This window comes from Hakea prostrata, chromosome 1 (assembly GCF_041222555.1).
Source record: "Hakea prostrata isolate BN-2017 chromosome 1, UWA_Hpros_2, whole genome shotgun sequence".
NCBI classification, from domain to species: Eukaryota; Viridiplantae; Streptophyta; class Magnoliopsida; order Proteales; family Proteaceae; genus Hakea; species Hakea prostrata.
Window position 1 is genome coordinate 10,537,496 of NC_142600.1, and position 12,845 is coordinate 10,550,340.

At 37.8% G+C, this 12,845-nt stretch overlaps 1 protein-coding gene across 1 annotated transcript; it reads right to left on the bottom strand.

Annotated features, from left to right (window-relative positions):
* Positions 1–1,263: 1,263 nt before the first annotated feature.
* Positions 1,264–11,049, bottom strand: LOC149027393 (cellulose synthase A catalytic subunit 6 [UDP-forming]-like). The gene is made up of 14 exons (XM_089162384.1): positions 10,421–11,049; positions 9,613–9,808; positions 9,234–9,469; positions 9,024–9,117; positions 8,739–8,910; positions 5,877–6,143; positions 5,449–5,794; positions 4,709–4,846; positions 4,232–4,357; positions 3,910–4,122; positions 3,541–3,814; positions 3,246–3,442; positions 2,781–3,131; positions 1,264–2,344 (listed from the first exon to the last, which is right to left on the bottom strand). Exons 1-14 carry the CDS (start codon positions 10,517–10,519, stop codon positions 1,760–1,762), a joined length of 3,294 nt encoding a protein of 1,097 aa, XP_089018510.1. The 5' UTR covers positions 10,520–11,049; the 3' UTR covers positions 1,264–1,759.
* Positions 11,050–12,845: the final 1,796 nt, after the last annotated feature.

The window sequence follows — 12,845 nt, forward strand, 5'->3', positions numbered from 1 at the left end:
GGAATATGTATTTAGGAACTCCAATGTAATAGCAGATCTCATAGCCCAGAAAGCTTAGTCTCTTTCATACGCAACTGCTTGGCATATTTCATCTCCTTGGCTGTGTGAATTATGCTCTCATGCTCCCTTGGCTAATCCTTCAATCTGAATAAATGTTTGATTACCCCAAAAAAAATTACAATTTTGTAAGAGGCATTTGTGTTTGGGCAATACATTAATGTCGGACCGGTATCAGGAAAAATGATCGTGATGTTTCAAAGAAGATTATTAAATTAAAGAAAATAAAAGGATAGACATACTGACCCATGACTAAGATGGAGACAAAGCCAAGATTTAACATCAAGAAGGGCATGAAATTTCTTCCACTAGTATTTTAGAAAACATTACTAACTATTAACTAAAAAATAACATTAAATTTTTTACAAAAACAAGAGTAAGTGAAAAAACACAAAAATACAATGATCTTTGTACTCAGGGAGTGCATGCCCCCAAGCCCTAAGGGAGATCTGTCCGTAACCAAGGATGTTGCTTAAAGTGGATACTTAATCCTAGTTACTCTTCATGTAAGAATAATGCCGTAATTGTAACCATCAAATGGTTGCTCGGTTGGCAATGACTAGTACTTCATAAAAAGTCAAGAATTCAACTCTCCCTAATACGAAAAAATAAGAATTCAACTCTATCTAGTGTTATATTTAAATTATATATAAAAAAATACCTTGAATATATAATCGTGTTACATGTAAGCTGATCCAGAAAATTGATTATGTCAAAGGAACCATGAAAAACAATATCATGTAATCACGAGTTCAACTTTCCCTAATGATGTGTTTAAATTATATATAAAAACTACCTGAATAACTGAATTAACCCAGATCACACTGGAGAAAACAAACGGAGACAGTCCTCCATCATTCCGAATCACCATTAGAAAACCTTCCCGACTTCCCTGAAACATATTATATATGAATCCAAAACATCTGCCGATTGGCAACAAAAAGAGAGTATTTGCCTGAAATATATGCAGCAGAAAGCGAACACCTCAAACGCCCTGGTGGCTATCTTCTCAACCTCTTCTGACAACCAAGTTAAATTTTAAACAAAAATTCGTTCATACCCAAAAAACAAAAAACAAAAAACAAAACAAACCTCAAATATTAGGCTCGGGAACCAAACCAGACGGGGAGGGGGGAAGGGGGCCCCTCATTAAGCAAATCTCCCACGCAAGTGCTTTGGTTGGTGGTGTACCAAAAAGAGCCTTAATCTCCAACTATTTCATTATCAGTTTAATATGCACAGAACAGGTGAACACTGAACAGTTGAGAAAAGAAGATTACATATTCTGATAGAACTGTTGACTCTTTATATTCGGCCTCTTATTGAGAAGGGGACAAATTGTAGTTCATACATATCATCAATTGTGAGTAAACCAATGCTCTACAGGGACCAAGAAATCAACCATTCCCAACTCACTAACCCAAACAGTGAAGAGGGAGAATCAAAAGGACAAACGTGAGAAAAACAATTAACAAAAACCCTGTAATCTAAAATAATTGTGGGTTAGCAGCTAACCCTCCCAGTCCTTTTTATCTACACAGACCACCCATAGTTTTTCTCCCCACCTGGCCCTGACCCTACTTGTCCACAAAACAAAATTGTGTTGCAGTATCTCCACCTTTGAGAAGATGAAATCCTTCGGCCACTGCCAACCGGTATATCCATATACAATTCAAGAGCATCTAATATTCTATTTGGTGTATCAGTCGTCACAATTCAAGCCACATACCTCTAATACAATGCCTCCTTTAGATACAAATGGATTCACTCGAACCCATAAAAGAGAAAAAAGCGATGCAAGAATCATTGACCAGACCAGGATAATGGTAGGCAGTCTATCTTGTTTCCCCATCAATCCCTTGAGGAAGGGGTATAGATGGACGATGACCCAAATAGCAAAGAACAGCTTACCAAATAATGGACCCCATGACTGATACCCAGTGTTTATGGCATCGGAAACTCCAACAATCACCCCAATTATGTTAATGATAAGCAATGTTGTGGGAGGGATCAACAATGATGTCCACTTGAACAAGTATAGCTCTGCAAAATCACCATCGTCACCTCCTTTGGATGTAACAGTGAAGTTTGTGTTAACTCCAGCCAAAACCTTGAGCAAACCCTGGAAGAGAGCAAATAGATGTGATGAGACACCACCAATCACCCAAAATTGCTCATTCCTCCACCAGTCATCTATGCTAACGCCTCCCCACCGCATCTCAAGGATGCCTGTTGCCGCTATAGATAAGAAGAGTGCCATGAACAGAATGCTGGCATAGTTGCTAATCTGCATAATGAAACCCGATTCAATATGAGCCAAGTTTTGTCGTGAGAAACTGTCAATGTGCATTACTTGTGGAATGTATATACAAAAGAATACACCAAAGAAAGGCAAGAAGAATCTTTTAGGACCACCAAAAATAAAAAATACAGCCACCGGAGACCAAAATTCTAAGCAACCAACCAATAATTTTAGACTTCTTACCCCCCCCCCCCCCCAAAAAAAAAAACCCAATATACCCCCCCCCAAAAAAAAAACCCAATAATTTTATACCACTAGTTCAAGGAACAGCTTCAAATATCCAAAACGGTTTTGATTATCCAAATCAAATATCATTTTGTACAAAATAAACATCACCATCAACACTACAATTTAAAGAAAAACATATCGTTAAATTGTCCACTTCTATCAGGATGGTTGAAGCACGTGCAATTGACATTACCTCAGGAATGATGAACTTCCCGGTGAGAAGACAGATAGCTGGCAACGTACAATACGCAATCAAAGGAATGGATGTCCAAGGATAAACAACCGAGTTTATATAAGAAATTCGTTCCAGCCATTTCAAACCACACCCATATCCATACCAAATTGGACAGTGCTTGCTCAAGAAAATCTCCACAGATCCAAGGGCCCAACGAAGAACCTGGTGCAGACGATCCGAGAGATTGATGGGAGCCGACCCCTTAAATGCTGGCCTTTTGGGTATGCAGTACACAGAACGCCAACCATGGCAGTGCATCTTGAACCCTGTAAGGATGTCCTCTGTAACAGAGCCGTAAATCCATCCAACCTGATTCAAACTTGAGTAGTTAAGAGGCTGACACCAGAAACACTTTTCTGTATAAGGAAGCTTATGAAGATCTTAAACCTTCTACATTTTACCGTGGTGTACAATGTTACCTACCTCTTTCCCCCATTCTGTTTTATCTTCATAGCCACAGCTAATAACATGGATGGCTTCTTTTAGGAGAGATGCAGAACTGGCGCATACTGCAACTCCACCATCTTCTAAGAGTGTTGAAGCTATGAATGAAGGAGACTGCCCAAATTTTTTCTGAAACTTAGTTTCCGACATGAGGGAGGATTTTTCACTTTCTATTCCTGACAACAGACACCACAGAGTGAGATCAACGTACACTCACACATATGAGACCAAGAACAAGCTGAAAACAAATTACTGTGGAAATGAGACTGATTACCTTCAATCCCCTCTTCAATATTTTCAAGGGCGTGTATCTGGGTTGAAGCTTCTCTATGCTTTGTTTTCTTTTTCTCCTTCTTTGGCTTTGTTTTCTTGTTTTTTTTCCTTGAATGACAACACAGGCAACACCATCTAGGCCAGCAGTTGCATGTCTTTCCAGGAGTTTTCTTCTTTGCAGGGGCATCAAAGCCATATAGTGCCTGCCTTCTGAAAACGCATCCCGTTCCAACATAGATTGGTCCCTGTATCCCATCTAGTCCTTTCATGTTGATCTGTTGTCAATAGACATTAGATGCTTAAAAATGAACAAGGAAATAAAATAAAAACAAAAACTACATAATTCTTTCAACAATAAAGTGCCACATACATCAAAGAATACAACATTCCGATTTGAGTATCTATCATGGCGGTCAATCCCATCAAATCGTTGAGGAAACTGCACATAGCATACTTTCTTTCCTGATGTGGGATCCATCATAAAGCACATGGCTTCCCTAAGAGCCTTGCTGTTGTTTATATAGTGATCACAGTCAACATTCAGCAGATAAGGTGCATTGGAAATGACTGCTGAGACCCTCACCTTCAATAAAACAACCGAGCCAGAAAAAGAAATTATAATTACAGTGAATAAAGTCTTAAACTATTAATTTGAAGATTAGATCCAGAATAGGGAAAGATTTGAGCTAGACCAGAGCATTCATGGCCCCAGCTTTCTTGTGGTGATCAAATCCCGGCCGCTTCTCTCGAGAAACATAAACTAAACGTGGCAATTCATTTCCTTCAATATCAAGAAGACCATTTCGCCCAAGAAATACCTGTTGCACAAGTCATATATTAGGAAGTGAAGGAAAAAGTATGGATCCCAGCAATTATACCATTTTCCCATCTTTAAATACCATTTAGGTTTAAGCCACATGCCGTGCCTGATTGCAATACAAGAACAGAAACCTTACTGATCATAATTTGGACACAGACAAAATGATTTAAGTCAGATAGCACTCTCATGAAGAAAACATCCTAGTACTATGGTATCTTAACACATAAACAGCCAACAGAAAGGCATGAAACTGACAGGTCCCTACAACAATTTTTGTTTTTGGATGAATACCCCCCTACAATTAATTGTGCACTTGGAACACACCATTGTGGAAAGAATAGCTCCTTACCTGGATCATTCCAGGATGATCTCGTACATTGTTCCCTGGCCATGGGGTTCCATCCTGCATTGTCCAACCCTCCTCAGGGACCTTCTCTGCCATGGAGACCAATCCATTTATCCGAATTTTGAATTCTTCATATTCCCTCTGTATCCACAAAACGATGTATTAGATCACACAGAGAAGAAATTTTAAGAGTAGATAGAGCATCAGATAAATCAGACAGCATATATGACATAACACAGAGTTTCTTCAGGTATTACTTTAGCTTCCTTTACATACTCAAGGTATTGCTTGGAAATATTTAAAAATTTGATTTTCTTAAGAAAAACAAAAACAAGAAAACAAACAACACAAAAAGACAACAAAAAACTGGATACATGTAACTGCTATTTTTGCATAGTTCCAATTGTTAAAGTATATCACATAAAGCTGAACACATAGGAACATCCAATATATTATGACCCCACTCATTCTTCAATGTCAATTTGACCTAATTCCAAATTAGGCTGATAGAAGTCAATATGACCAGTGCATAAGACGAGAAGGTTGCCACCTCAAGATGTAAATTGTTCACAAATACATCCTTAAAAGGGAGGGCCATAGAATAAATAAATAAATAAATATATATATATATATATATATATATATATATATATATATATATATAGATATATTTCCCTTACATTTATTTACATAAAACTGAAACAAGTCTTTTGATACAACCAGAAACTATCTATCAACCAAACCTTCATTGCACGCCGGTCCCTCACAAAGGCAGGATGGACTTTGTCTTTCAGATAATCAATCTTCTGAGAGAAATACCATTCTGGTGCACGGGGCTCGATATTAAATTTTTTGCAGAATGGAACCCATTTCCTTGCAAACTCAGCTGTCTCAGAAAGCGCTTCAAAAGTAAGCATAGCAGCACCATCATCAGAGACATAGCATGCAACTTTGTCGACTGGATAATCCACAGCTAGGATAGATAATACAGTATTTGCAGTTATAAGTGGAGGTTCTTTCAGTGGATCAACCGTACTGACAAATATGTCAACAGGAGCCAACTCTGAAGGCATACCTTCTTTCTCATATCTGAACAGATTTTGAGGTGATGTTAGAATACAGAAACTCAAAGAGATGATATGGATGTAAAAAGAACAGTACGTCCAACTACCTCAGTGACAACCGATCAAGGTATGTCTCTCGCTCAATTGGTAACCATTTGGGGAACTGATCTAAAATCCATGAAAGTGCAAACCATATTTCACAAATAACTGATGTCAGCCACAAAGCATATGCATCAGCAACTGGATGACGAAGTCTATAATGGAAAAAGAAGCCAAGAATCACAAGACGGAGTATTATTATCAATCTGTAAGGACTGATCATGCTGGAAGGAATTGGTAACTTCCTTGACAGAGGCTGTCTCCCTTCATCCATTCTGGAAAACAAATTTTTGCATTAAAATAAAAGCTTACAGCAGCAAATTAGAAACATGTAATAAATTCCTGCCTTTCTAATGCTTGTATTATTATACTGAGACCAACAGGAAATAAATAGTAAAAACAACAAAGAAATAAATGTCCCTTAGACTGGTGAACAGGAAAGGAGGCCTTTACGAGCTGTTGATAACAGTCCACAATGGATAAAAATTTGAGACAATGTTAAATTAATCAATGAAATAAATTCCTCTCTGGAATAAACAACACAGAAATAAATATGTTTCTTGGACTTCTGGACTAGAATGAAGGCCTTTACAACCTGTTGATAACAATCTACAGCAGATACAAAGTTTCAGAAAATGTTAACATTAATCGATGTACTACAAAACCCAAAATGAGAAAAAACTGGTGATAAATTTGGAAAAACCTTACAGACTACAACCTTGATACCTTGATTAGAAGATTCCAAGGTTTCTCACACAACAAGATAAGAAGGCAGCTACAAAGATCACTTGCTCCTCAATGAAGACTGCTTTTACACCTTAAAGGATCTAAATAAGACAATATCAGTGAATACCTCATTTTTTCTAACTATCATAAATTCCACTACGCTCTCTGCCCTCTGCTTATAGTTAGCAAGTTCAAATTTAGGAATTATTTGGGCAGAGAATTATTCCAAATAACTCGTCTTAATAATCTAAGATTCTGCTCAAGAAAACCGAAAAAAATAAAGTTTGAGCCCGGATTAAAACTCAAAAACTACAAAATTATAAAAATCAGATACGATTTTAATAATTTTAGTATCTGTTCAACATTATCAATCATTAGTATATAGACACAAGTAAGATAAGAATTAGAAAAAATGCAATTTTTAGTGCATCAATAAAACATCTCATAACATCTAGTGCACCCAATTCCATCATTGATACCCAAAAAAATGCAATTTTTAGTGCGTCCTTAAAACATCTCATAATATCTAGTGCGCCCAATTACACCATTGATACCCCCCCCCCCCAAAAAAAATGTATCATTACTAAGGATTCACCTCACCCTATAGGCACGGTAGATATGAGTATCAGTAAACCAATGAGCTTAAAAGTATCAATCAAGTAAATAAATGAGAATAGCATGAATATTATTTTGTTCCACCCAAAAATTCATGAATTATAAAATAAATCACAAAAATAAAGATATTTTCAACTTTTACTTCTCAATATGGATTTGGACAGAATTATTTGTTTTATTCAGGAAAAAAATCAATTAGGAAGAATATTTGAGAATTATGTGGGGATTTAAATAACCAGCTTTATGCCATGCTTTTGCTTGAAACACTGTTGGCTAGCTTTTGTTCTTCCAGGAAGGAAGCACATGAAAGAGCTTTCTGCACTTGATAGAATTCCTTTCCTATTATTATTATTTTATTTTTTTTGGGTTACATTCCTTTCCTATTATTAGAGCTTATATCAGCACCACTAGAAAATTTTGCTCATGCCAATCTAAATGTTAATACCAAATGGGCCTCACATGCAAATATCTGGGGAATCATTTCCTTCCTCTGTCTTGTTGCATTATTTCCAAGTAAATAACAGGTGGCACTGTCGTGAAAATACTCAATAATTCTTTTCCAAATATATTTTTGCCTCAGCCAAACTTTTGGCTCTGCATCTTCTGTCTAGTCAGGCTTCCTAGTAGAATTCATGTATCTACTTACCAAGACACACACTAAGAAAATCAAGACTGCCACAGTGAAAGGTACACTTCAATATTTCAAATGCATGCAGTTTTTCTTTTCATTGTTAATGACTTCACCAATTTGGATGTGAAATGGCCAGAATTAAAATAAAGAACATAAAAATTTTCATGGAAAATTATGGAAAATAAACAAAAATAAACATATGGATACTGTGCTATAACAGGCCCAACCTTCCATGCCCCAAAAGGGCGTTACATCAATAGCTCAGAGAAATCAGACAATGCAGGTCTGGATCAATCTGACCAGATTGTGTACAAGATTGCAGAAACTGCAAGCCATATAGATTTCTCTTGTCCCTTCAATGAATATATTGTTAGGGTACTTTCATTTAACAAGAAACATCAAGAGTCTAACGGAACACTAGAAACATAAAATTATACAGTGCAGGTTGATTTTAGCAATAAACAAGGTAAATGTTTCTGAGAGTCCAAATTCCTTGACTAAAACCCATTAGCAAACCATCTTCAGCTTTTTTAACTGCAAACAAGCAAGAGGCACATCAACTCGCACGTTTCCAAAAGAAAAGAAATGTAACATTCCAAGTGGCTAAGTCAGTCTTCCTTATGCTTACAGGGTTGAAAACTAAACCATTTTACATCAAATAAGACAAGATGCCAAAAAAAGAATTTAATGGTCCACCAAATAAATGAAAGAAAAAAAAAGAATACCAGCATAGTACTGTAATATTTAAATACAGAATGATAAGAGGCACAGAAAATTTGAAACATCTGAAGAGTCAGCTTGCATGAAATGTCGAAAAATTGAATTATAGAACATAAAACAGAAAAGTTCCACCAATACATGTTCACAAAAAGAATAGGGACATTGAACAGATTCTTACTTCGGCAGATCAGGATCATCCATATTGTCTCCACCATTTTCTCCTTGAGGATTAAACACCTGCAATTTTTCATTCTGTTTTGTCTTCCACTCATCTACACGAGCCTTCCATGCAACACTCCCAAACCCATATACTGCTAAGTCCTTGTTAGGATCCATTGGCCTGGGTTGAACTGCACCGTTGACAAAAATAGTAAATTAGCCAAGGAAAAAATTATTGCAAAACGCAAATAGCAAGTGAATGGGGGCCAGGGGTAAGCACAACAAACAATCCCAGTGTACTTACAGGAATCAGGTAATGGCATTGGATGAACTCGTTTGCCACGACTCATAAATGGTGGTATTATAAGCGCATGTTGATCAGAAGAAATCCCAGCATCCTATAATCAAAGAAGAGAAAGAAACACAAAAATGGAATTAGTAATGGAAAGGATTAAAAAGGGGGGGAATAAAAGAAGAATGATAAAACGTCCATCAGACTGTTCAATCAAATAACCTCGTGGTCATAAGTCAGGAGAGGGATTTCAAACTTGTGGGAAGAAGAATCCTGATTTAAAGTCGGTGAGACCCAAGAAGCATCAGCCTGGGAACCACGCCCAAGATTAAAGCCAGCTGAGGAAGTTGCCTCCGCAATGTGGTCTGCACTGCTCCAATTATTATTCCCAAAGTCGAATTCGTTATCCAAATCATCAAAACCCTCCTCTTCCTCGTCGCCTTCAACCCTGGGGCTGCCTGCAAAATGCACCCTATGATTGAGTACCTTCTACGAGTGCCAGGCAAAATGCACCCTTGGCTGAGTGTTTTCTACAAGTGTCAGGCATGCAATGCCGGAGAAGATGGATGAATGGAGGAAGAAGAAATAATAGAAGTCTCACCTTTGATGCGCTTGTATCTGGTTTTGCATTGAGGGCAAGCTTGAGTGCCCTCTCTTCTCTCGTACTCATAGCAAGTCCTACAGACTGGGAAAGCACACTCATTACAGGCAACAAAGGGCTCTCCGTCTACTGTAAGCTCAATTTCATCCCCACAAATCTGGCAAATCTGCCCACTCAATTCTTTTACAGACTTCACCTACAACAACCCAGAAACAATGGGTAAATTCTCCATCAACTTCAAATCAGACCATTGAACGAACGACAAAACTATAATAAACAAAACCATGAACCTATCTCAGCTCCATCATACAATACGCTTTCAACTCCCACCACACTTGCAAAGAAACCGAAGACAAAAAATAACCAGGAAACAAGAAAAGGAAATGGAGGCTCAGTTCAGCGAGAAGAAAAAAAAAAGTAACACTGCAGAACCACTTTTCAGGAGAGGGTTGCGATCAGAAATGAAGAATTCGGTGTGTAAATTTGTGTTATCAGACATGGGCAGAACGAAGCAGGAACGACCATGACATCGAAACAAAAATAATAACTCGTAGCGACAGAACCCACAACACAAATAAAATCTACGACTAGACCTTCTCGTCGAACACCGATAACTAGCAAGAAATGGGAAACCTAACTTGCTATAACACAAATGTGAAACAGTGTTGGAAGGGTTTCTAGCAAAACCGCTTGCCGCTTTGATAATGACGCTAGATTGCACAAACACAAAAAAAGGGCAACTGAGTATCCCAAAAAATCAAAACATACGAAACCAGAAAACGGAAGAGATCATTACAGTAAGTCTTACCCGAGAAACCCGAGAAATTTCATCAGCATTGATGACGACGAACTCGTTTCTATTGTGAGAACCGGCGACAAGCCGACCTCCCGTATCCAAGCCACTCATTCCGCCCCACCTGATACTGCAGAACAAAGAATCCCAACCCAGAAGATGGATCTCTAAATCCTCTGCTTCATTTCATCTTTCATCCTCATTTCTCCTGACTGCGTTTACCCCTTTCCAGAAGCTACTCTGCCTTACCTACCTCCTCCTTCACAGTCCAGTTCACACTCTTTTTAAGCTTCAAGTCTTATGCACCCATTGCAAGAAATCAAATCCCACATAGTGACATAACCCAGAAGAAGTATAAAAATAAGATAATATAAAACCCCAATACTTTGAAGGAAATCATAAATAAACCACAGAGCCGAATAAAATAAGAACAAAAGAAAAAGACAATGAAAAGGTACTCCTCCGTCTGTCCTTGTTCCCGTTCCCTTACAGTTGGGTCTCTCTCAGTGCTGATGCGGGCTGAGATATCGACACCTTGGTCTTTGCCGAAGAGCAATTAAGTCTGAAAACGGAAAAATTATAATGAACAGTTATGCACTGCTGCAACTTCAACCAAAATTGCAAAAGTGATGGGTCAAACTAGAAATAGTCGAGCAGAAAACCTAAATAGGTAAATCGATCAACACACAAGGTGAAATCGAGGGATCCATCAATCCATCGATCAACTGTCAATTTCTCTTACGTTTACCAAAAAAAAAAAAAAAAAATTCTCTTACAATTTACAAATGGGTTCTCGTGCAGGGCCCAGGTGGTGGATGTGGGGCCCAGGCCATCCGCCCACCGTAGCCGGTGGTTGATAATGGTGGCGGTGAGAAGGGTATTTCTGGTAAATTAAGATTATTTTTGCCCGTTTTTTCTGTGCGGTCCTCTCACGGTTTTGCTGTGTTTGTGTTGAAATCTCCTTTTTCGGTAAAAATTGTGTTGAAATCTTGAAGCAGCGAAAGAAATGCATAGAAAATAAATATAGAATCTACCCAAAAATAAAATAAAGATTACATTGGTAGATAATAGAAATATCGAGGGTAAAACGGGTAATTGAGATGATTAAGGGTTACAGCTCAAACCGCGTGGTAAGTCATGAGTTGGGAGTCTTTTTGTCGTTTTCTATTCCTTTTTATCGTTCCTGAATTGTAATACCAAACTTTCCATACTCTTTTTAGTTCCATGGACACGAGAAAATCATTTCTTTTTTTAAAAAAAAAAGGTAATAATAATAGTATTTTTCAAGTTTCAAAGTATTGGTCAGATTGAACGAGTCAAATTGGCTGGTCTTAAATTTGATTATAGCACTTTTGAATTGTCCAATACTCTTAAGGTTTGGTTGATTCTGGGCTAATTCCAATTAATTGGAGTCAAAATCCTGGTTTGAATCCTCGAATAAGTAATTAGTTTGAACTAGTTCCAGTCTGATTGAATTAGTATGGACCAATACTTAAATAGATATTTAAGGGTTTAGCGTATTGAATGAATAACGACCTCAATAGTTGGTTCAGTTAGTAATGATCAATGTCTCTTAGTGAAGAGGTTTTAGTTCAATTGAATCGAGTTGTAGATTTTATACCTCCTCGATTAAATCAACATGGATTTATCTGAATTATACTCGTAATCTGATTATTTAGATATCTATGCTTTTTCTACAAAGATATAAAAAATACGTTATAGTTTAATCTAAGGAATCAAGATCTAACACAATTTCATTTCGAAATTGGCCGTATTCTCTCAAGCATATTATAGTTATTTTGGACGATAAATATTGGTCATGGGAAATACCAACGCTTCCACATAGGAGGTCAGAGTTTGAATCCCCTCGGGGCCAGGGGAGAAGCTCCGCCAATATTAATTATATAAAAACTCCCCTAAGGATGTAGTCGGGGCGCAAGCGGCACTGGCCCGGATAAGCCTTAGATCAAACAAAAAAAATATTGGTCATGGATGTGCCTCTTACCTTAAATGGAAGGCACAAGTGTCATGTTTTGACCATTTTTTTCAAATAATAAACGTGATTTATATGAAATTTTAACAACTTGGGTTTCTTTTAATCTAACATGTACCTCCATTATGATAAATGATTTCAGTCCCAATATAAAGTGCGAGAACAAAAGAGCAGAAGACAACCGACGCCCCAAAAAGAAGAGAGGAGGGAGACCGGCGAGAGCAAAACACCCAAACAAGAGCCAAAGGACACAGGAAACAAAAAGAGCCAAAGGGAGCGGGAGAAACGAACAAACAAGGCGAGGGGAGAAGGAAAAACACCCAACACCCAAACCAAGAGGCAGGCCGGACCAACCCGGAGGAGGACCAAAGACACGGGAAAAGCAGGGAGGAGGAACAACCAACAAGGAGGGGGAAACCCCAAAGGGAAAGGAAGGAAAAAGAAACC